General features: G+C 44.7%; 1 protein-coding gene across 2 annotated transcripts in view; it reads right to left on the reverse strand.

The window, feature by feature from the left end:
- Positions 1-1643: 1643 nt before the first annotated feature.
- The window catches only part of ZNF710 (zinc finger protein 710), an 85254-nt gene continuing 62727 nt past the window's right edge, over positions 1644-24170 (reverse strand). For both annotated transcript variants that reach the window (XM_073568654.1, XM_073568655.1), the window contains 4 exons: positions 16677-18158; positions 13892-14083; positions 4309-4483; positions 1644-2938 (listed from right to left, as the gene is read on the reverse strand). In XM_073568654.1, the coding sequence (XP_073424755.1) occupies positions 2769-2938; positions 4309-4483; positions 13892-14083; positions 16677-18140 (2001 nt within the window). In that variant the 5' untranslated portion in view covers positions 18141-18158 and the 3' untranslated portion in view covers positions 1644-2768. The remainder of the gene's footprint in view (positions 2939-4308; positions 4484-13891; positions 14084-16676; positions 18159-24170) is intronic.

The following is a 24170-nucleotide window of genomic DNA, read 5'->3' on the forward strand; positions in this document are numbered from 1 at the left end:
TGGTGCATGTTTCATTAAGTGAAATTATTTTAACCTGTGCATAAATCTTAGGGGAATGTCTCACAAGAATTTCCACCACTGTTTACAATCTAACATTGGTATGTGACCTGGAAATGGTCAAAGTTTCCTAAGTATCATTTTTAGATTCCATCTCTACTGAAAGTAAGAACAGGAACATTAACTTTTGTTAATCAATTCACAGCCAGAAGACTGAGACGTATACAGAGGCAAAAACAAATAATGGGGTACCATAGCAAAAGTCCATATTGCCCCCCCCACCAAAAATAAATAAAAAAAATATTTGTCGGAATAGGCAAGGACAATTCTCACAACTTTTAAAAGACGGGGAGGGAAATGTTTTGTGGCATGTACATATAAATGGTGCCCATGCTGAATTCCTTTAGCGTTCTCACCCACTACGATACGACCCACAATGATACATCTTTCATAGCCCTAGAGTATGATGCCAACACACACAGTATACCTCATAGTAAGTCCTTCCCCTGTAATTTACTCCTACGGTACCCCCACTTGTACAGTGTAATGATCCCACTGCAAATCTCACCAGTACGGTGCATACACCGTATGTATGATGGACCCCACAGCACCCTATATGGTATGATAATCTCTATAGTTCCCTCACACAGTATGATGTCCCCACAGCTATCACACATCATGCATGATGGCACCAATAGCCCCAGACACAATATGATGGCTGCCCACACCATGATGACCCCACAGCCCCCCACACAGTATGTATGATGGACCCCATGGCTCCCCCACACAGTATAATGGCCCCCGCAGCACCCTATACGGTATGATGTCTCTACAGTTCCCTCACACAGTATGATGGCCTCCACAGCTCTCACACACCATGTATGATGAACCCAACAGCCCCTGACACAATATGATGGCTGCCCACACCATGATGACCCCACAGCCCCCCACACAGTATGATGTACCCACAGCTTGAACACATCATGTATGATGGCCCCCACAGCCCCTCAACATAGTACAGTATATTGCCCAAGTATCCACCTTTTGATTGATAAAATACTCACCTCACATCTGTGATGTGTGGAGGCCAAAGGTCCGCACATCGAAGGCGAGGTAGAGAAGTCATTTTATCACCTCCAATGAGATTCAGAGCTCAGATGCACAGGTTGAATGATGAAACAGGGAGCAGACGGCTCAACGGTATCTGCCTACCAAGAATGAAGGTAGATACGGTTGAAATCAGAATACCCTGTGTAAGGAAGGGAATAGCAGTGCCTCTTACCATCGAGTCCTCCATCTCCTAGCTCATGGGCCCCATAAAGGCCATGTGGTCTGCCACTATGGGTGGTACAACCGTGGACATGTATCAAACCTGTCTACCACTGAAATAAAGGCCTTCCCAGCAAGCAACAAAGCAATGTGGTAAATTGGAATGAATAGCCCCTTGCAAGCCATCTATTTGGTGCAATCTTAACAGTAGTGACAAAGAACATTGGTCTCATGAGATTTTCTAATCTACAATAAGGAATACCCTTTCTCCCACTAAAATGTTTGCATTAATTTGTCAAGTACACATTGACGAAAGCATACAAACCTCGGCCTGAGCCCAAAACTAGACGCTAAATATAAAATTGACACCAGGAAACTGTAGTAAAAGTGACTTTATTTTCCTCATATGTCTAGAACATCAAGAAATAATTATACTGCAGATTGATAATTTAGAATATAAAATATGCAATTTTCAAAAAAATAAGTTCTATTAAATGAGGCCGATATAATTAAAATCACCGGTGGGCCCCTTGAAAGCCGGTCTAAAATGATAGCGAAAACGTTGAACTACCTAAGAAGTGGTTTATAATTGACATACAAGGAATTCTCACAGTTCATTATTAATGTAATGTCAGGCGGATTGTAAGAGAGTTAAATAGTTTATAGTCTTCCATGCTGTAGCCAAAGATAGAGTACAGTGTAATATACAGATCAGTAGCGGTCAGTCTCTTTGTAGGAAGAGAGGTGGAGAGCAGGAGAGGTAGAAAAGCAACTTATGTTGCCACAAATCATTGTATTACCAAGATCTCACTCTATTCCCTGTCACTGTAAAAATATCAAGTGTGAATATGAATACAATCAGCTCCTCGGAGGATGGAAAGTAGTGGACTGCTTTGATAGGACCACCGTGCATCTGGACGACAAAGCAGTCTTTGTAGGGTCTTAGTCCTACTTTTGAAACATTCTAAAACAAGGCTCCAAGACTCCGCTAGAATCCAGGACTACTGATTACATGTAGAGTCCTGTTTCCAAGAAGCCCCTCAGTGTAAGACAATCTATTACTGAGCATAAATAAAAGTTAGAGGGCTACATGAACATCATCCCTTGTTTCCTGGGGTGGTTTCATTTCAGATCATGGATGCTCCATTCTTTAAACAAATCATGGGAACATAAAATATACTTGACAAAAGCAAAGTCTTATAACACCAGTGGTCAAGCTACAAAAATCAGAAATATCGTCTGTGCATGGTCCATAAAAAGACCTTCTATATTGTCCGATAGTCAGCTTCTTATGAACAAGTGAAACATATGCCTTCTGCCATTATATCCTTTCTTCTGGGCCAGACCTGGAGAAATCTATATACAACGATTTTCCATGGTTAGGCCATAACTGAAAAATGTATGTTCGTTTGCGAAAGAAAAGAGCACAAATTATCAACCGTGAGAGGATCCAAGAAGTAAAACTGGATTTTCTCAGTCAAGCCTGGACTGTTGTCTCATTACTATAAGACATTGTAATAGACCATATCTTTCATAGTTTGCTCAGACATTGACTGATCTTCTGATGAATTCTCCACTTCTCCATAGCTGTATGAGTTCTCCTCAAAGTCCTCCATTTCCTGTTGGCTGTCCATATCATTGGCTTCTTGGTCAGGACGGTCCATCATTGGGTCTGTGCAAGAACAGTAATGATTAGCTAACAAATTAGGGATATCAGGCATGTCAACTGGACGGCAGCTCACAGAAACATGGCAGCTTCAAGTTTATTTTTGTACTGGGATAATGATATTATTGACTTGCTGCTATATCATCATCAGACAGTTCTGATACCCCTCAGAATAAGAAGCTTGATAATATGGCACCTTCAGTAGGATTCAAGTTGTTTGTATATTTTACACATATTACTTAAAGGGATTTTCCAGTTTTGGTACGCAGGTGCAGTTTATTTTAAAAACAAAAAACAGTTCTTTACTCACTCTCCTCAGGTCCAGTACAAAGTCTCCATTACTGCCCCCACTGCCTGCAGCGCAGACTTTATGTTGACTGCATTGCAGCCAATAATGGAGCTAGGCGGCTCTTTTGAGTAGATGGCAAGAGCGCCTCAGAGCCAGTTAGTTACTGATCGGCTACAGCGCTGTTGACAGAAGTCAGTGCTGTTGACTATAATCAGTGCTGTCGATGATTATAGACACTAAGAGCAGCAGCGGAGACTCTGTGCTAGACCTGAGGATGGTGAGTAAAACAAACTGCAGCCGAGGGACAGGGGTTTTCAGAAAACCCCTTTAATTACAATAATTACCCTAATTTTGGTATCAACATCACAGGTGAGAGCTGATTCTATAGGATCAAGTATGAAGGGAAAAGCAGCAGTCCCAAGATTCCTTGATTTGGAGAATCTCAGAAAATCATCTTTTCTTGTGTAAAACCCTGCCCCCCCCAATCGGGGAGCTACGGGAGAACCAGAAAGGTACACCAGCAGATAAAAAGTGTCCACACTAAAATTGTGTATAAACCGCACAACAGCATCAAGGTACATCATAGTGTGATCAACTACATCAACAGCTCGTTCGCCTATTGATAAAGCGCCTGTGCATGTTATCTTCTTTCACAAATACAAAAAAGACAGGCGTAAAAACACCAACGTGCTTTCACAGCAACGTCCCTCAGGCTCTCTATACACTGTGGCTTTCGGTGGAGTACTCTGGGAACTGTATCTATACATTTGCACTCACAAGATGGCGGCCACCTTTTCTATAAAGAGGTGAACTAGAACAGATTTATAATATGTCAGGAATCCTTAGAGTGTACAATATACCCACTGTTAGGATTCCCCTCTTAACACATCCCGGTGCTCATCACTTCACCGCTTAGATGTGATTCGCATATCACGAGCTGCCGCATTATCTTCTGCTTCTCTCACTTGAATAACTGTCGTAACTTTAATATGAAAAGTTATGTTTCCGGTGGCATTTTTGTGTCGGTGGAGTTGAGTTTTCTATTGGTTCTCTGTGACTATTAGTTTTACAAGATGTGGATTCTAACCTTGGTTTTCCAAACTGATGTCCATCACCCCATGTTTAACCTTCATGTGACGACTGAGGTTGCCTTTCAGGTTGAACTTGCTGGAACAATATGGGCATTTAAAGGGCTTGTACCCTGCATGAAGATGCATGTGACCCAGCAAATTATACATTCGGTTGAAAGATTTTCCACACACCTAGAAAAGAAAGAAGAGAAATAAATTTTCTTTACAATGCAGGTCCTGGTAAGATATATTATGGGCTGTTCTATGTAACTAAGCAAAATGAGACAAATTACTATGAATCTGAACATCCTGAGGAAACAGTGAAGCCATACACTTAGGCTGTGTGCACACGCTGCGGATTTTGCTGCGGTTCCGCAGCGGTTTTGGCCGCTGCGGACCCGCAGCAGTTTCTGCTGCGGTGTACTGTACAATGATTCCCTATGGGAATCAAAAACCGCAGTGCAGACGGTGCGGAATTTTCCGCGCGGATTATCTCCGGTTTTCAATCCGCAGAAAGAATTGACATGTCAATTCTTTCTGCGGATTCTCCTGCGGTTTGCCATCTCCTCCATTGAGGAGATGAAAAACCGCAGGGCAAAACCGCAGAGCAATCCGCAGGTAAAACCGCAGGTCTTTTGACCTGCGGTTTCACCTGCGGATTGTACAAAATCCGCGCGGATGAATCCGCACCTTTTCCGCAGCGTGTGCACACAGCCTTAGTACACAGCCAGGGGGTCTTCTTTTATCTTACTCCATCAGATGTTTGGAGATGGGGGTCCTTCCGTGAGATATTAGTACAAGCATGCTGCCTGTGGTCTTCAGTCTGGGACCAGATGATGTAATTGGGTAAATCTTGACCCAGAGCAGAGATTCCCCATCACAGGAAAAAGTGCATTCCGTTAAAATTGTATCAAAAAGAAGAATTGTCAGGTCAGACATACCCGTAGACTCCAGTATGGCTGACCAACTCTTAAAAGACAAATAGTTTTTTTCTGCTGAAGGTAGTAAGCACTCTCTATTTCTACCTCAAATATGACCCTCTAATAGCTGCATAGGTGTCAGATCGGACTATTTGAGTTATATTTAAATATTCTGCAGTGCAAAGTTTTGTTGTTCTCTTGCTGTAATATCTTACTTATCCTGACCACAGTCATAACTCTGAAAATGCAGCCTACAGGCCACGATGGCATTTTTATTTTTGAGAGGAACCTATGCGTTTTCATAATAAGCTTTCATTTGTCTAGTTGAAAAATTACATTATTTCTGTCCATTTTATGACTTTTATGTCCATCTGTCATGCTGTCTCCTCTACCTACACTAAACACATACAAAGAGGCATTACTGTATTTTCCTTACTGACCAGTGTAGCTGTGAATCCTGCATTGCAGTTAGCTGGCTGAAATCTGTAGGATCAGTTCAATGCCTGTCACTCTGCTCCTCTCTCCCCCTCACCACTTCCTAGATTCACATACACTCCCTTATAGAAGTTATGTCGCTTATCCATGTTATGTAAATAAAAGCTTATAACCTGACGTTAAATTCATCCATTGGTTCTATAAATTATTCTTTTGAAAGCAGAAACCCTTCGAAATGTTGTTTAGGTTAAGAAAATAAACTGCCATCAATGCAGAAATATTGATCATTTAATGGACACAGAATGGTCAGATTTTGGCAAGACAAAAGTTTTGTTGCCTGGTCATATAATGCACCCAATCCTAGTTTACATCCTCACCTGTGATCAGTAAATGATCAGTTAATTAGTGGGTATGCATAAAAAGAAACCCAGCACCCCAGACCTTCACTTGAGCTGCAACTTGAGCAGGGCCGGCGTCAGCACCCGGCGCACCTGGGCAAATGCCGGAGCCCTGGCGAGACAGGGGGCCCACTCACACTGTCTGGGATACCCAATATGTGACGAACAGCCCACCGCCGTTCGTCCACTTACGGGCGACACTAACGGGAGTCCCGCTGCCACCAAAACGCGACGGACAGCGGACCCTGTGTCACCACTATGTCACAGTCCCACCACTGACACGGGTGTATCAGCGGACGGAGGGGCGTGACACAATGCCGGCACACGGCTATCACAGGCGCAGTGGGGCTTATCTTAGTTATCCCAACACTGGCACCATGTGACCAAAAATATCCAGCAAGCTAATCTCGCTCTACAATTTGCCGCAGGGGGAGTTTAATTTGGATGCCCCACCACTGCTATCAATCTTCCAAGTTCTGCGGGGATTTGTGTATATCCCACTTTCCCAGTTCCACTTTGGAACTCGCAGCTCTCCGGCGCCCCCCTTACCCTCAGGTCAGTCAGGGAACTGCACCTAGGATAATTAGTCGCCGGACGGGCTGCCTGTTGTGAACCGGCAATTAGGCTTCTGCAGTAAGGGAATTATCAATGCTGTGGCTGAAGCCCCTTACTCAGCAATATAAGACCCTTCTAGACTGCCAGCAAGCCGTAATAGCCGTACACAACGCGCTGCCACCAGTCACGGTTACTTAATTCACAGTGTTAAATTAAGAGGGTCCGTGGCAAACCCCTTGAATTAGTAGCGATTATCTATCAAAGGCGTATAGTTCGATTCTTAGAGCATGGAGACAGATCTAAATAATTTCATTTATTTTCCGAAAGAGGACAGTGATTACAGATAAAAGTTGCTATAAAATTGAGACATAAAATATGTACAGTACAGGTATAAAATAAAAGTGGAGAAAACAAAGAGATTACACTCACAGTTCCATATTGTTCCTTAGGCAGACCATGCGGCTTTAAGGGGGGAGGAGCCACACGTCTCCATTCATCTGGAGTTCTTGTCACTGAACCTATCAAAGACTGAACTCCTTGTGTTTCCTCCCGCTACTAATGTACCTACACCCGACATTGCCATTTCCGTCTGTGGTTCCACTATTACTCCCCAGCAACATGCCCGCTGTCTTGGGGTCATACTTGATTCCGAGCTTTCCTTTGCCCCCCACATTCGATCACTGGCTCGCTCTTGTCATCTGCACCTCAAAAACATTTCTAGAATTCGACCTTTTCTTACTTTTGACTCTGCAAAAACTCTTACTGTTTCTCTTATTCATTCTCGTCTCGACTATTGTAACTCTCTTCTAATCGGTCTCCCTCTTACAAAACTCTCCCCTCTCCAATCTGTCTTGAATGCTGCAGCCAGGATCATATTCCTCACCAATCGTTACACCGATGCCTCTACCTTGTGCCAGTCATTACACTGGCTACCCATCCACTCCAGAATTCAGTATAAACTTATTACCCTCACCCACAAAGCCCTCCATGGCTCAGCACCACCCTACATCTCCTCCCTTGTTTCAGTATACCACCCTACCCGCGCCCTCCGTTCTGCTGATGACCTGAGGTTAGTATCCTCAATAGTCAGAACCTCCCACTCCCGTCTCCAAGACTTTACACGTGCCGCGCCAATTCTTTGGAATGCACTTCCCAGGTCAATACGATTAGTCCCCAGTCCCCACAATTTTAAGCGTGTCCTGAAAACGCATTTATTCAGACTGGCCTATCGCCTCAACACATTAACCTAACCTATCCCTGTGTGGCAGAGCCAAAAATTTTACCATAACCAGGTTCCCAGCATCATGTTCCCACATGCTTTATGCATCCATTAGCCCTCTGTGTCTGTACTGTTACACACTTAACATTATGGCTGGTCCATACAATCAGGGCAACTGTTACCACCCACCTTTCGTGTCTACCTCTTTCCTCATAGACTGTAAGCTTGCGAGCAGGGCCCTCACTCCTCTTGGTATTTGTTATAATCTACTGTATGTGATTATTGTTATGCTGTAATGTCTATTGTCTGTACAAATCCCCTCTGAAATGTAAAGTGCTGCGGAATATGTCGGCGCTATAAAAATAAAAATTTATTATTATTATTATTATACCCGCCTCCACGCCCCCATGCACCAACCCCATCCTCGCAGCCAGCAATGAGTCATCGCTAGGCTTTTCTCTTCTGGCACAGGACCTGTGATGAGGTCACAGGACGGGAGGAGTCAGGGGTCACGTGATCAGAAGCCTTGGTGTCTGCAGGACTCTGCTGTGCTAGTGGTCGTCATGTTGCTGGGTGAGGGAAGTTTATGTGTGGGATCAGGAGGGGTTTACAGGGGGGATGTAGCAGAGCTGTGTGTGTACGGAGCAGAGCCGTGTGTGTACGAGGTGTACGGAGCGGAGGTGTGTGTACGAGGTGTACAGAGCGGAGCCATGTGTGTGCGAGGTGCACAGAGCGGAGCCATGTGTGTACGAGGTGTATGGAGTGGAGCCGTGTGTGTACGAAGTGTGCGGAGTGGAGCCATGTGTGTACGAGGTGTGCGGAGTGGAGCAGTGTGTGTACAAGGTGTACAGAGCGGAGCCATGTGTGTACTAGGTGTATGGAGCGGAGCCGTGTGTGTACGAGGTGTATCGGAGTGTAGCCGTGTGTGTACGAGGTGTACGGAGCGGAGGTGTGTGTACGAGATGTACAGAGCGGAGCCATGTGTGTGCGAGGTGCACAGAGCGGTGCCATGTGTGTACGAGGTGTATGGAGTGGAGCCGTGTGTGTACGAGGTGTGCGGAGTGGAGCCGTGTGTGTACGAGGTGTGCGGAGTGGAGCAGTATGTGTACAAGGTGTACGGAGCGGAGCCGTGTGCGTACGAGGTGTACAGAGAGGAGCCGTGTGGGGTGTGTGTACGAGGTGTGCGGAGCGGAGCCACGTGTGTACGAGGTGGGCGGAGCGGTGCCGCGGGTGTAGAGCAGAGCAACGTGTACGAGGTGTGGGGAGCGTAGCAGCGTGTGTACGAGGTGTGGGGAGCGTAGCCGCATGTGTACGAGGTGTAGGGAGCGTAGCCATGTGTGTACGAGGTGTATGGAGTGGAGCCGTGTGTGTACGAGGTGTGCGGAGTGGAGCAGTGTGTGTACAAGGTGTACAGAGCGGAGCCATGTGTGTACTAGGTGTATGGAGCGGAGCCGTATGTGTACGACGTGTATCGGAGTGTAGCCGTGTGTGTACGAAGTGTACGGAGTGGAGGTGTGTGTACGAGGTGTACAGAGCGGAGCCATGTGTGTGCAAGGTGCACAGAGCAGAGCCATGTGTGTACGAGGTGTATGGAGTGGAGCCGTGTGTGTACGAGGTGTGCGGAGTGGAGCAGTGTGTGTACAAGGTGTACAGAGCGGAGCCATGTGTGTACTAGGTGTATGGAGCGGAGCCGTGTGTGTACGAGGTGTATCGGAGTGTAGCCGTGTGTGTACGAGGTGTACAGAGGGGAGCCGTGTGGGGTGTGTTACGAGGTGTGCGGAGCGGAGCCACGTGTGTACGAGGTGTGCGGAGCGGTGCCGCGGGTGTACGGAGCGGAGCCACGTGTACGAGGTGTGGGGAGCGTAGCAGCGTGTGTACGAGGTGTGGGGAGCGTAGCCGCATGTGTACGAGGTGTAGGGAGCGTAGCCGCGTGTGTACGAGGTGTGCGTACACCTCGTACACACGCGGCTCCGCTCCGGAGCAGAGACAAATGTGTACAAGGTGTACAGAGCGAAGAAGGATGTGTACGAGGAGTACGGAGCGCAAAAGGATGTGTACGAGGTGTACGGAGCGGAGCCGCATGTGTACGAGGTGTACGGAGCGGAGTCAGATGTGTACGAGGTGTACGGAGCAGAGCCATGTGTGTACGAGGTGTACGGAGCGGAGCCGTGTGTGTACGAGGTGTACTGAACAGAGCCCTGTGTATACAAAGTGTACGGATCTGAGCCGTGTGTTTACAGAGAGAAGCAGAGCCGGGGTGTACGGAATGAAGCCACGTGTGTATGGAGCGGAGCCGTGTGTGTACGGAGCAGAGCCATGTATGTACAAGGTGTACGGAGCGGAGCCGTGTGTGTACGAGGCATACAAATCGGAACCGTGTGTGTCTGAGGGGTATGGTGGGGAGCATTCATACCTCCCAACCGTCCCGGATCCAGCGGGACAGTCCCAATTTTGAGAGAGAGACTGCTCCAGCCGGGAGTTTACTTTCCCCGCGGACACAGGAGTACATGGCGGAGCCCCAAGGAGTACTTTAAAACTCGCACGTGACGTTCTACCGGAAGTGACGTGCTGAATGCTGATCGGAAATGAGGTAATTTCGGGAGGAGATTTTGACGGAACCAAGGAAGCACTTCAGGGAATGCTTCAGAGATCCATCACCGTGTCCTCCTCTGACAGCGCGAACAGTGGGATCGCCTTGGAATCGGGGATGCCGGCCATGTGAGCGGATCATGATATGTCCTGCAACGGGAGGCTCAGGTGAGCACTACAACGGGAGCCGGGCTGCTATGGTATCTTTATAGAATATTTCTTTCTCTCTCTGTTTCTTTCTTTCTCTCTAATCTTTTTTTTCTTTCTCTCTGTTCTTTCTTTCTCTGTTCTTTCTTTCGCTCTCTGTTCTTTCTTTCTCTCTCTGTTCTCTTTCTTTCCCCTCTTTCTCTCTCTGTTCTTTCTTTCCCATCTATCTTTCTCTCTCTGTTCTTTCTTTCCCCGCTTTCTTTTTCTCATTAATCTTTCTTTCTTTCCCTCTGTTCTTTCTTTCTCTCTCTCTGTTCGTCCTTTCTGTTTTCTTTCCCTTCTTTCTTTCTCTCTGTCCTTTCTCTCTCTGTTCTTTCTTTCTTTCCCATCTTTCTCTCTCTCTGTTCTTTCTTTCTCTGTTCTTTCTCTCCCTGTTCCTTCCCATCTTTCTTTCTCTCTACCACTCTGTTCTTTCTTTCTTTCCCCACTTTCTTTTTTCTCTCTCTGTTATCTATTCTGTCCACTCTTTCTTTCTCTCTCTGTTCTTTATTTCTTTCCCCTCTTTCTCTCTCCCTCTCTATTCTTTTTAACCCTCTTTCTTTCTCTCTTTCTGTTTTTTTTGCCCACTCTTTCTTTCTCTGTTCTTTTTCTTTCCCCTCTCTTTCTCTCTCTGTTCTTTCTTTCCCTTCTTTCTCTTTCTTTCTTTCTCTTTCTTTCTCTCTCTTTGTTCTTTCTTTCCCCTTTCTTTTTCTTTCGCTGTTCTTTCTTTTTCTTTCTCTCTCTGTTCTTTCTTTCACTTTCTTTCCCCTCTTTCTTTCTCTCTGTTTTCTTTCTTTCCCCTCTTTCTTTCTCTCTGTTCCTTTCCCTCTTTCTTTCTCTCTACCTCTGTTCTTTCTTTCCTCTCTTTCTTTTTTCTCTCTCTGTATTATTTTTTCTGTCCACTCTTTCTCTCTCTGTTCTTTTTTCTTTCCCCTCTTTCTCTCTCCCTCTCTATTCTTTTTCCCCCTCTTTCTTTCTCTCTTTGTTTTTTTTTGCCCACTCTTTCTTTCTCTGTTCTTTTTCTTTCCCCTCTCTTTCTCTCTCTGTTCTTTCTTTCCCTTTCTTTCTCTTTGTTCTTTCTTTCCCCTCTTTCTTTCGCTGTTCTTGCTTTCTTTCTCTCTCTGTTCTTTCTTTCACTTTATTTCCCTTCTTTCTTTCTCTCTCTGTTCTTTCTTTCCCCTCTTTCTTTCTCTCTGTTCCTTTCCCGCTTTCTTTCTCTCTACCTCTCTGTTCTTTCTTTCTTTCCTCTCTTTCTTTTTTCTCTCTCTGTTCTTTCTTTCTCTCTCTGTTGTTTCTTTCTCTGTTCTTTCTTTATTTCTTTCCCCTCTTTCTCTCACTAATCTTTCTTTCCCTCTGTTCTCTTTCTCTCTGCTCTTCCTTTCTTTCCCTTCTTTCTTTCTGTCTGTTCTTTCTTTCTCTCTTTCTCATCTTACTTTCATACGTAAATTACTAATCAATAGCCTCCTTCACATGAACGTGTTTTGCCACAGAGCGTGTCCGTGTGGATCACATGCGTGTCCGTGTGATCCACACGGAGACAAGTCCGTTTTTGGCTGGCACCATGTATGCCACACGGCATGAATCGTGGTATGTGTTAAAGGGGGGGCCAACTGAGACTCCTTCAGTCGGGGCCCTCAAAAACCTGGAGCCGGCCCTGAACTTGAGCTCTGACAACATGCCAAAAATCCACCTGGATTATCAAGAGGCTGAAGACCAGATCCACTGCAGAGGTGGCTGGCACCTTTAATGTGTCTCAGCGTCAAGTACAAAGAATTAAAAAAAGATTTGAAGAGACTGGAGATGTGTTTGACAAGCCCAGGTCCGGCAGACCCTGCAAGACAACTGCTCAGGAGAAACGTTTGTTGGTTAGAAAATCCAAAGCAAGCCCCTCTTCCACTGCAGCAGAGCTCCAACAGGCCTGGTCACCTCAAGTCCCTGTGTCAACTAGAACAGTTTGTAGGATTTTGTCTCGAAATGGCCTCCATGGTCGAATCAGTGCCCAGAAGTCAGCACTAAACAAAAGGCAAATAAAAAAAGTGTGGCATTTGCAAAGTCCCACAGCCTGCTAAACAGATGGACGCTGGAAAAGTGGCAGAAGGTGGATTTCTCTAATGAATCTTCAGTAGAATTACACCACAGCCACCGCAAATACTGCAGGAGACCTACTGGAGCCCATATGGATCCAAAATACACACAGAAAAGAGTTAAATTTGGTGGTGGAAAGATCATGGTCTGGGGTTACATTCAGTATGGGGGTGTGCGAAACATTTGCAAGGTGGAAGGCAATATCAATAGCCTAAAATATCAAGAAGTATTAACTACCTCTTATATTCGAAGTCATAAAAGGGGTCAAATTCTGCAGCAGAATGGTGCTCCATCTCATACATCCATCTCTACAACAAAGTTCCTCCAGGCAAAAAAGATCAAGATGCTCAAGGACTGGCCAGCCCAGTCACCAGACATGAAGATCATTGAGCATGTTTGGGGTAGGATGAAAGACGAAGCTTGGAAGACAAAACCAAAGAATCTAGATGAACTCTGAGAGGCATGTAAGACAGCATTATTTGCTATTCCTGATGACTTCATTAATAAATTGTATGAATCATTGTTGAACCGCATGGATGCAGTCCTTCAAGATCATGGAAGTCACACAAAATATTAAATATGACTCTAATAGCACCACAACATTCACCAATGTTATGCAACGTATATTTGTATTTTAAGTAAACTATTTGTTTGAATATCACATTACTTTCTGTGGCTGACAAAACTTTTGTCTTGCCAAAATCTGACCATTCTGTGTCCATTAAATGATCAATATTTCTGCATTGATGCCAATTTATTCAGCTTTCAAAAGAATAATTTATGCAACCAATGGATGACTTTAACGTCAGGTTATAAGCTTTTATTTACATAACATGGATAAGCGACATAACTTCTGTCAGGGAGTGTAGGCTGTGTATCCGGACATCATACTGTGCTGGCATTCAATCTCATCTTCAGCAAGACAGATTTGAACTTTGCAAAATAGAAGGTGAGTTCAGAAGGCAGAGGGGAAGAAGTGGCTCATATATGGAGAAAGGATTTAGTAAAGTTTCTTATATTCACTTATTGAATTACACAAAGCTTATTTAAAATACAGATCCCATTTAAGGCTTCTGATCAGCTCTGAAAGAGAAGACTCTACATACGAGCAATAAAATATTGTAAAAGCGATTAGGCAAATTCCCTTGACATTGAAACAGTAAACTGTTCCATCGTTGGCCAGCAATGGGCCACTGCTCAGCCTGGCTTGTACCTTGCATTTGAACGGCTTCACAGGGGAGTGCACTATCATATGGGTCTTCAGCGTTTGCTTCTGTACAAAGGTCTTAAAGCAGATATGGCACTGGAATGGGCGAACACTGGCATGTATCAGCATGTGGCGCTTCATGTTGGCATGCAGAGTGAATTCCCGCCCACATACCTCACATTTAAACTCCTTTACTCCCTGGAATAAACAGAAAACACAGATTATAAATGACATTGATTCATGGTCACAATGAATAAGTGACATGAAGAAATGCTGCAGCACGTGCCAGTCTCTTACAATAGTGACTTGGGTGTATTCTGGCATCGATGACTATATAAAGCATATGGGTAGTGGTCAATAACCAACACCGCTCGTGCTGAATCTAGATACAAGGATAATCACCTACACAAAGTCCTGCTGTCTGGGTGGCTACATCACAGTCATATAGATAAATGTATCATTGGGAGTTAGGGACCATAACAAATCCAATTACGGTAGTAGACCACGGTGATGTACCACCCTCACCCATCCATGCTGGTTAGATAGCTCTCTTCCTTCTGCAGCATTACAGGTTCCAAGAATTTATGGCACTTTCTTCTGGATTTCAAGATCACAAATCCCTAAAGATTGTCCGAAAACATAAGCTAAACAGGAAATCCGAAATTCTAGACTGGTACATTTCTAAACATGACCCACAAAATAGAGGATCTACAGGAGAAATGAATATAAAAATGACCCCATGGGCGCACTTATCTATTCATTACTTTCCTTCCATTTATCAGTTCTACATATATAACAGGAGGTAACACAGCTCTCTAGTCAGGGTCCAGCAGCCTACAACTCTGCTTGTGGACCACCGTAACACAAAGAGGGGTGAGAATGACATTATAGCATACCTCCACTGAAATCTAGACATTCGCCCTACACTGCGCCAGACAAAAGAGCAAAGATCTGCACCCTATAAACTAGCTGTTTTTCAAAATTGTTGTGAGAAATCCCAAAATACATTTTGAAAGAAGGAAGATACAAGGGTGGAAGGCTACGCCTAAAGATTACATAGGAAGGTTTGTTCTGTGTCTCACCGGAATAGCCTGGCTGGCTGCCTCCCTTTCAAAGTGGCCCTGACGCTGAAACCCCACCTTCATTTGCCCCAATGTTACAATCCCAGCTATTGCAGACATTCCCAATATCTCCTAAATCATAGGGGTAGATACTGATTATGTGTTTCCTCTACTGGACACTAGAGAGAGCCAGACAACAAGAGAGAAGGAAGCTGAACCACCAAAGAGAACAAAAACCGGAGGCATTTCCTAGGAAAATAGACATAAGAGCTCTGTTGCTAGCCAAATATCTAACATATAAACCAATGCTCTATAAACATGGGTTAAGAGGGATACCAGACAGTTCCTAAATATTTACAGAATATCATATAAGACATGCTGGGCGATTGGCTAATGGTTATATGTTTATTTCAGATTCCATGGGTGTTCCCCTGAAGACAAATTCAGCATTGCACTATATGTCAAATATAAGAAGTACACAAGCTTCTGGTCTGCTGCTCTTGGTCCTTGTAGTAGCAAACTCCGAAACATTGAAGTTGCAATGGAAAAGTACAATTATGGAAATGACAGGATCGATATCCATGTTAATGATATGCAAATGGAGAAAAAATAGAAACATTTTCTAAACAGCTCAATGTTCCTCCACACTATATGCAATTGCAAATCATCAAGATCCGCTGCTGGCAGCTTCCTTTGCAATTGCCGACCAATGATGTTCCAGATGTGCTTGATGGGAAGCAAGACCAGAGACATTAAAGGCCAGCATAACACATTGAGGTCACACAGGCTGCTCACAGTAGCACAGGCTACATATGGCCTGGCATTGTCATATGGAAAAATGGCTCCTGGGACAGTCATACCATTGGTTCCATGACCAAACCATTGGAATGCCAAGTTGTCAGTGTACCTGGAATGAAGACTAGAGGAGTTATATACTAAGCCTAACACATCAAACAGTGTTTGTACAAAGCATCAAAGGGTATTTGCATGACATTGTGATACCAGACAGACATCCAGCTACAGGTGTTCCAATGATCTCATGCCACTAGTGTTAAAAGCTATCATGGTGCAGAGCAAGACAACAATGGTGGCTGGAATGTAGGTACATCCTCTTCAGTGATGAGTCCTGTTTTTATCTTGGACACAATTATAGCTGGAAGTTGATCTGAAGACCACATGTGAAGCACCATGAAAAGGCCTTCACAAGGGTGCATAAATGTGTACCGCAAGCCGTTTTTAAATCAACAACGCCATAGCGCTTATTGCTTATTGTGAACAGCCTGTGTGGCCTAAACATGCTACCTAGTCCTGCAGCATCTCCGGAAATTATCTCTCATCAAGAAAATTTGGGACGTCACTGGCTGCCAGCGGTGGATCTTGATGATTTTTCCAAAAGCATTCAGCGTGACATCACATTCCTCAGACATCCATTAATAGCCTTACTGATATCAGCCAATGTGTGTTATTGTGTGTAATTCTACATATGGCGCTCATACTCAATACTGACTAAATCAAGATATTTTGCAAATTTTGCTCCATTTTTTATCATTCGCATGTCATTAACATGTCTATCCATCCTGTGGTTTCCATAATTTTACAACTTGGTGTTGCAATTTCAATGTTGAGGAGTGAGCATGGGTATAACTTATGCGAGGATGCCTGAAACACTATAAAAACTGGGAAATATATACATTTCAATATTTAGTATTATGGCCGTGTGAACAGAATACCTTGTGTGTAAGTGAATGCTGCTTGAGATGATGGATTTGGCTGAACTCCATGCCACACTCCTTACAGACAAATGGCCGCACGTTCTGATGCTTCAGCATATGGTTCTGGAGCTGACTGCGATAGTGGAAGGACTTGTTGCACTCCATACACTGGTACATTGTGGGTCCTTGGTGAGAGGAGATGTGTCGCTTCAACTGTGTTAATGTAGCAAAGTCCAATCCACATTCAACACAGACATGGCATCGGCCATTTTCATGCTTTACTTCATGAGCTTTGAGTTCGCTGGGGTAGGCAAAGCCACGACCACAAAAGCGGCAGCTGTAGGGTTTGATATCCGTATGGAGCAGCATGTGTCTCTTTAGGTGGCTGGTCTGTGTAAAAGCTTTGTTGCACACCTCACACTTGTGTGGCCGTGTCCCTTGGTGTGTGAGGAGATGAGTTTGTAAATGACTTGGCTGTTTGAAGAGTTTGTTGCAGTGTGGGCACGAATGGGGTTTGATACCGCTGTGCCCCAGGATATGCGTGACCAGGTTGTATTTTGAGGTATAGGACTTCTCGCACATCCGGCATTGCCACCGCTTCTGACGATCACCCGCCTCCACCAGGTAAGAATCATCAATCTGTACATTTATATCCAGTCTATCCAACTGAGCCTTTTTGTTGCGCTCAATAGTATCAGCGGTTTCCGTTTCATGTTCATTGGGTTCAGGCCAAATAAAGCTTTGCACGTTCTCTGTCTTGGGTGATCCAACTATTGGGCTTCTAGCATCACCAGGCTGCATTAAGCTGGGCCTAAATTTTTGCTGCCTTTGCATACTGTCCAAGCTGGAGTTTCCAGGGATCATTGGCATAGAAGGAAGAGGGTAGGAATTCTGCACAGGGTGCTGTAATACGCGTCGAAATTCAGATCCCACATCAGGGCGACGCCTTTCTCTAAAGTGACGAAACCTCTTTGGCTTTCTATGGAACGTACTGAGGTCAATCATTTTCATAGAAGAGTTTTGTACAGTGTCGTCGCTAGACTGCTCCTGAGTATCTTGTGAAGCCATTTCTTCATTTTCATCTTCTTCATTCTTGGCTCCTATTGTGACCTGGCAGATTTCACTAGCATCTATCTCCTCTTCAGGCTTTTCACATTTAATTTTTGGAATCACTCTAACTGGAAGCCGTTTCTTCCGTTTTGGATGCTTTTCTGAATCCAAAGGATCATCTTCTAGTGGTTCAGCTGCAACCTTTGCCCCAGTGTTTAGATAATTGTCACCTTCTGGTTGCTCAGCCTCAATAGGTCCATGATCTGAGAAGTCACTCCTGGATGCAGGGAAAATGCCACTTGGGCTGATTGTGGCTCCAAAAAGCTCATTATCTGATACAAGGCCTAAAACAGCAGCTTGTGCTAGAGACAACACCACCACGGCATCCGTCTGTGTGCCAAAGTCAGTGAACCGTTCCATATTACATACCATCAGAATGGCACGCCCTCCCTGTGGAGAAAGAGCAGAATGTAAAAATGTATTTTATTTATTTTACTCATTTATATAGCGCCATTAATTCCACAGCGCTTTACAGACATTATTGGCACTAACACTATCTCAAGAAAATTACCATCTTTATTATCAGTCAGTCACATTTTGACCTACAGTATATTTGTAAACTGTAATAGTGCTCATTCTCCAGAGTGATAAGAATTGGTCAATAATACTCTTTTTTTATCAGAATTCTATTACCCAAGTGTGACTACAAAGGATATCTATACCTATTACACACATTAGATACCCAATACCTAAATACAATGTAACTATCTAGAGACCAGGAGGAACTGCAGTAGAGCACCTATCTACAGACCAGGAAGAACTGCAGTAGAGCACGTATGTACAGACCAGGAAGAACTAGAGGAGAGCACCTATCTACAGACCAGGATGAACTGCAGTAGAGCACCTATCTACAGACCAGGAGGATCTACAGTACAGCACCTATCTACAGACCAGGGGGAACTAGAGGAGAGCACCTATCTACAGACCAGGAGGAACTACAGTAGAGCACCTATCGACAGACCAGGAGGAACTACAGTAGAGCACCTATCTACAGACCAGGAAGAACTAGAGGAGAGCACCTATCTACAGACCAGGAGGAACTACAGTAGAGCACCTATCTACAGACCAGGAAGAACTAGAGGAGAGCACCTATCTACAGAACAGGAAGAACTACAGTAGAGCACCTATCTACAGAACAGGAAGAACTAGAGTAGAGCACCTATCTACAGAACAGGAAGAACTGCAGTAGAGTACCTATCTACAGACCAGGAAGAACTAGAGGAGAGCACCTATCTACAGACCAGTAAGAACTGCAGTAGAGTACCTATCTACAGACCAGTAAGAACTAGGAGAACACTTATCTACAGAACAGGAAGAACTGCAGAAGAGCACCTATCTACAGAACAGGAAGAACTGCAGTAGAGCACCTATCTACAGACCAGGAAGAACTAGAGGAGAGCACCTATCTACAGAACGGGAAGAACTACAATAGAGCACCTATCTACAGACCAGGAGGAAATACAGTAGAGCACCTATCTACAGAACAGGAAGAGCTAGAGGAGAGCACCTACTGTATCTACAGAACAGGAAGAACTACAGTAGAGCAACTATCTACAGAACAGGAGGAACTATAGTTGAGCACCTATCTGCAGGCCAGGAAGAACTAGAGCAGAGCAACCATATACAGGCCTGGAAGAACTGCAGTAGAGCACTATCTGGAGGCCAGAAAAAACTACAGTAGAACACATACAGTGGCTACTTGACTGGAAGAGCTGCAGTAGAGCACCTATCTTCAGGACAGAAAAAAATACAGTTGAGCGCCTATCTACAGGCCAGGAAAAATTTACAGTAGAGAGCCTATCTACAGGACAGGAAGAGCTGCAGTAGAGCCCCTATCTAAAGGACTGTAAGAACTGCAGTAGAGCATCTATCTAAAACTGGGGGTCCCCAACCACCGGTCCGCGGGGGTTTTTTTGCCATCCGCGCCGCTGCATTGGCTCTGCAGCTCCGTGCTTTGATTGGCTGCCAGGCTGCAATTGGCCTGATGCTGATTGGTTCATCAGGGCAGCGTGAGGCAGGCTTAGAATGTGGAAGGCGCACATTCTGGACCGCGCTCAGTCAGTACGGACTCGTGCGCCTGCGATAGCTGCTGTATGCTGTATATATATGCGAGCATTCCCAACCTGAGCTACTTGAGCTATATACTGTAACCAGAGCTGTGCAGGTGAGCATCCCTGACCTAAGCTATATACTGTGAACAGAACTGTGTAGGCGACCATTCCCGTCTTGAGCTATATACTGTGAACAAAGCTGTATATTGTGTGAGTATCTCCGTCCTGAGCTATATACTGTGAACAGAGCTGTATATTGTGTAGGTGAGCATCCCTGAGCTAAGCTATATACTTTAACCAGAGCTGTATAGGTGAGCAACCCCGTCCTGAGCTATATACTGTGAACAGAGCTATATACTGTAACCAGAGATGTATATTGTGTAGGTGAGCATCCCTGAGGTAAGCTATATACTGTGTATATGTGTGGGGCCATCATACTGTATATGGGAGATTACAAGTGTGGAGCCATCATACTTTATATTGGGGGATTACAGGTGTGGAGCCATCATACTAAATATGGGGAATTGTAGGTGTGGGCCCATCGTATTATATACACCCCGCCTTCATATGACCAAAGCCCTGCCCGTGCCCCACCCGGCCACGGAAAAATGGTCTTGCTTGAAGCCGGTCCCTGGTGCAAAAAAGGTTGGGGACCACTGATCTAAAGGACAGTAAGAACTGCAGTAGAGCACTTATCTACAGGACAGGAAGAGCTGAAGAAGAGCACGGCTTTTGATCTTTCCCAAAGAACATGACAGATGGGGAGATACATAGTCCTCCGCACAGTAATTCTAGCACATATTAATTTTCAATGAGTCAGGACACAAATATTAACAGCTGCTTTAATTGTAAGAAAACCCTGCACAACCTATTGGACTCCTAAAGAAGGCGGCTGGTGTAATGGAAAAGGGATCTGTAAGGAAAAGACACAGCGTTCCAGATATTATCCCTGGATATTTGTTAATTCCAAGGGTCCAGTAATAGGCTTTAGATGTCAGTAAGATATTAGATTGGCGCCGATACTAATGAGGTCCCCCATATGAGAAACATTGACCCTAGTTGCAAAATTGTTATATTCTCTTTGAAAATGTTACATCTAGGCTGACATGATGGATTTGTGACTAATGGTGAAGACCAGGTAACCCCCTCCTCATGTAACCATATTCACCTCCGTCCTGTATCTGTCTGCTCTGGGCTGCAGGCAAAATGAGTGGGAAGGTGACAATCATTCCTAGAATTCTGCTTACATGAAAATGAAGATCATAGATACTTTGTACTTTACATTAAAGTAATCTTAGTGCGGAGATTTAGCAGAGCTCTAATACACTGACCTGTAACTAGCTGAGCTGCATACCTGTGTGAGCATCAAAAGACCGGGTGTTGTGAATTCACTTTCTGGCCTACCTCTGGTTGATAGTGAAGGTAGTGGTGCTGGTTGTATTGACAGAGGGGTCGCGAGTTCTCTTTCTGGGCTCCCTCTGGTGGTTACAGGAGGTAATGGAGCTGATCTAATTGACAGAGGCCTGCCACCTGATAATGAGGACAACGATTGGACATCTGGAGTCTCTAACTGGATTTAAGACAGCCAACTCTCTCTATCCCTGCTGGTGATTTTTCCTGCCTCCTGAGGTCTTAGTTTCCAGTTCAGTCTCTGCATGCTCAAGCTAAGTGTTCTTTGCTATTGTTCACATTTGATTTGGTTTTGTCTATTCAGTTTTGTGTGGTCAGCCAGCCCCGGCTGGGGCTGTGCTGAATTTCCATCCTTATATTACTGTTTGTGCCAGTTTGTTTTTTGTCCCTTATTAGATTGGCCTCTTTTTGCTCTGCTTTCAGAATATGCCAGAGTGCTAATATAGTGGGTGAAGTCTAGTGACTTCAGAGTTTTTTGCTATCAGAAGTGTTGGACATTTTTGCAGGGTTTTTTGCGTGATTGCAGACAGTGTCTTTCCTTTCCTTTCTAGTTAGTGTGGGCCCCATCGTTTGCTCAGCCTATTTTCCTACCTGTGTTTGTGTTTTCATCTTGTCTCACCGACAATATATGTTTGGGGGCTATCTATTCCTTTGGAGTCTAATCTGGGGCAGTTTAGATTTCCCCTTTTCTTGCTTTAGGCTCATTTAGTTCTCCGGCTGTGTCGAGGCGTCTAGAATCATCGTAGGTACGCTCCACGGCTACTGCTAGTTGTGTGGATAGGATCAGGGGTCTGCAATCCACTTAGTTACCAACCTCTCTGGTTTTCTGTGGCTTAGCTTGGTCTTGTTTTCCTCCTCGGTGACCCAATCATAACAACCGGGGCAGATTCAATCAGGATCCCCATATAATGATGGTAAGCAAAGATTGTGAAAACCATAAGTAACCAATATGGACAGTGAACTGCTGGATGTTTTGTATGACAATAAGCTTTATTTGCTGAAACTTGAAAGGTGTTTTCTAGACTAGAAAAAAAGGATGCATTGTGCAGGTGTGCTTCATTTTTTTTTTACTTTACTGCTAGAGTGGTGGTTCAAATCTAAAACCCCTACCCTCACACTCACATTCTGTCGCCGCCACTCCGGTTGGTCTCCAGTGGTTTTTGACCTGAAGGCTGCTCTAGTGTTTCATGGAGCGAGTTTGAGGTCACTAAGCAATGTAAGCCTGTGACACCCTAATTCTTGCTCTCATAGACTTGCATTGAGAGCTTGTGACGTAGCTTCTGAGTTCCGACTAGTCAGAAGCTGCGCTCACAAGATGGCGCCGTGGGAACGGAGCAGCGCCGAAAAATGGGTAAAACGCCAGAACATAAGTATAAGACCGGGGCAAAGGAATTAGGTTTAAAGCACCACTCCAGCGGTGAAAAAGAAAAATAGTGGTGTTTTAACTATGGTGAGGTTTTTAAAACCACAGCATGTAATTCTTTCAATGTTTTACTGCAGCTTTTCCCCAATGAGATAAAAATGAGTGTACATAAAAAAAACACCAAAGGCGCATAAAAACCGTAGTAAAATCATGCACAATTTCAATGCCAAAATTAAAAATATTGCTCAATTTTACTTTCATTTGTCTTAAAATTATGTTATTAATCTAGAGATTGCTGCGGCCAGAGAAAAACAAAAACTGCCGTTTTATACTACTTTAGAAACCACCTCCCAGGCTCAGCTTCTCAACAACTAGGGGTCATTTCAGAGTTCAGATCCTGCGCATTTTACCAGTTTTTCCTCTCTCCAGGCTTAACGATGGGAGGGATTTCCTCTCTTCTTTCTCCATGCAGCACACAAAAACAAGTGGCAGTATGGAGAAGATCATACAATAGTACTGAGCAGTGTTGCAGTGAATCCAGCTTTGCTGTGCCTCTCTGCCTGTGCCTCACTTGTACTCCTCCATAGACTTTAACCTCTTCCCGACCGCCAACTGGGCTTTGTGCAGGGCCGACGTTTATCTACTGTCGGCAGTTTTGTGCCCCCCGGGACCCCCACATACCTTATAACGCGGGGATCCCGGTACACAATGCATGTTGGGACCCCCGACGTCATCGAGACCTGATTGGTTCAGGTCCTGATGACGTCAGTGTCACAGCAGCCAATGAGAGAGCTCGCTGGGAAAGCTGCTTGTTTCCCGGCGATCTCACTCATTGAAATGTAACTTCTCCTCTGATCTCACACTGACAGATGATCAGAGGAGAAGCAGCGTTACTGTGTGACTAGATCGCTGCCTGGCACAGCTGATCGCTGCCTGGCACAGCAGTGCCAGGCAGTGATCTTGTCACACAGTAACGCTGCTTCTCCTCTGATCATCTGTCAGTGTGAGATCAGAGGAGAAGTGGCGTTAGGCTAGGGTTAGGGTTCAGGCTAGGGTTAGGGCTAGGGTTAAGGCTAGGGTTGGGATTAGGGTTATGGGTGTGTTGGTGTTAGGTTTGTGGTTAGGGTTATGGTTAGGGTTGGGATTAGGGTTAGGGGTGTGTTGGGGTTAGGGTTGGAATTAGAATTGGGGGTTTCCACTGTTTAGGCACATTAGGGGCTCTGCAAACGCAACATGACGCTTGCAGACCATTCCATCAAAGTCTGCATTCCAGAACGTTACTACTTCCCTTCCGAGCCCCACCGTATGCCCAAACAGTAGTTTTCTCCCACATATGGGGTACCAACATACTCAGGACAAATTGGACAACAACTTTTGGGGTCCAATTTCTCCTCTTACCCTTGGCAAAATAAAAAAATTGGGGGATAAAAGATCATTTTTGCGGAAAAAAAAATTTTTTTTATTTTCATGGCTCTACAGTTGTGGCCAAAATTATTGACACCCCTGCAATATCTCCCCTTTGGAGATGGACTTGTAGCCTTGAGATTGCTCATGCTTCCTCACAATTTGGTTTCTCAA

This window comes from Dendrobates tinctorius, unplaced genomic scaffold, assembly GCF_039654945.1.
Source record: "Dendrobates tinctorius isolate UK_male_01 unplaced genomic scaffold, ASM3965494v1 ptg000022l, whole genome shotgun sequence".
NCBI classification, from domain to species: domain Eukaryota; kingdom Metazoa; phylum Chordata; class Amphibia; order Anura; family Dendrobatidae; genus Dendrobates; species Dendrobates tinctorius.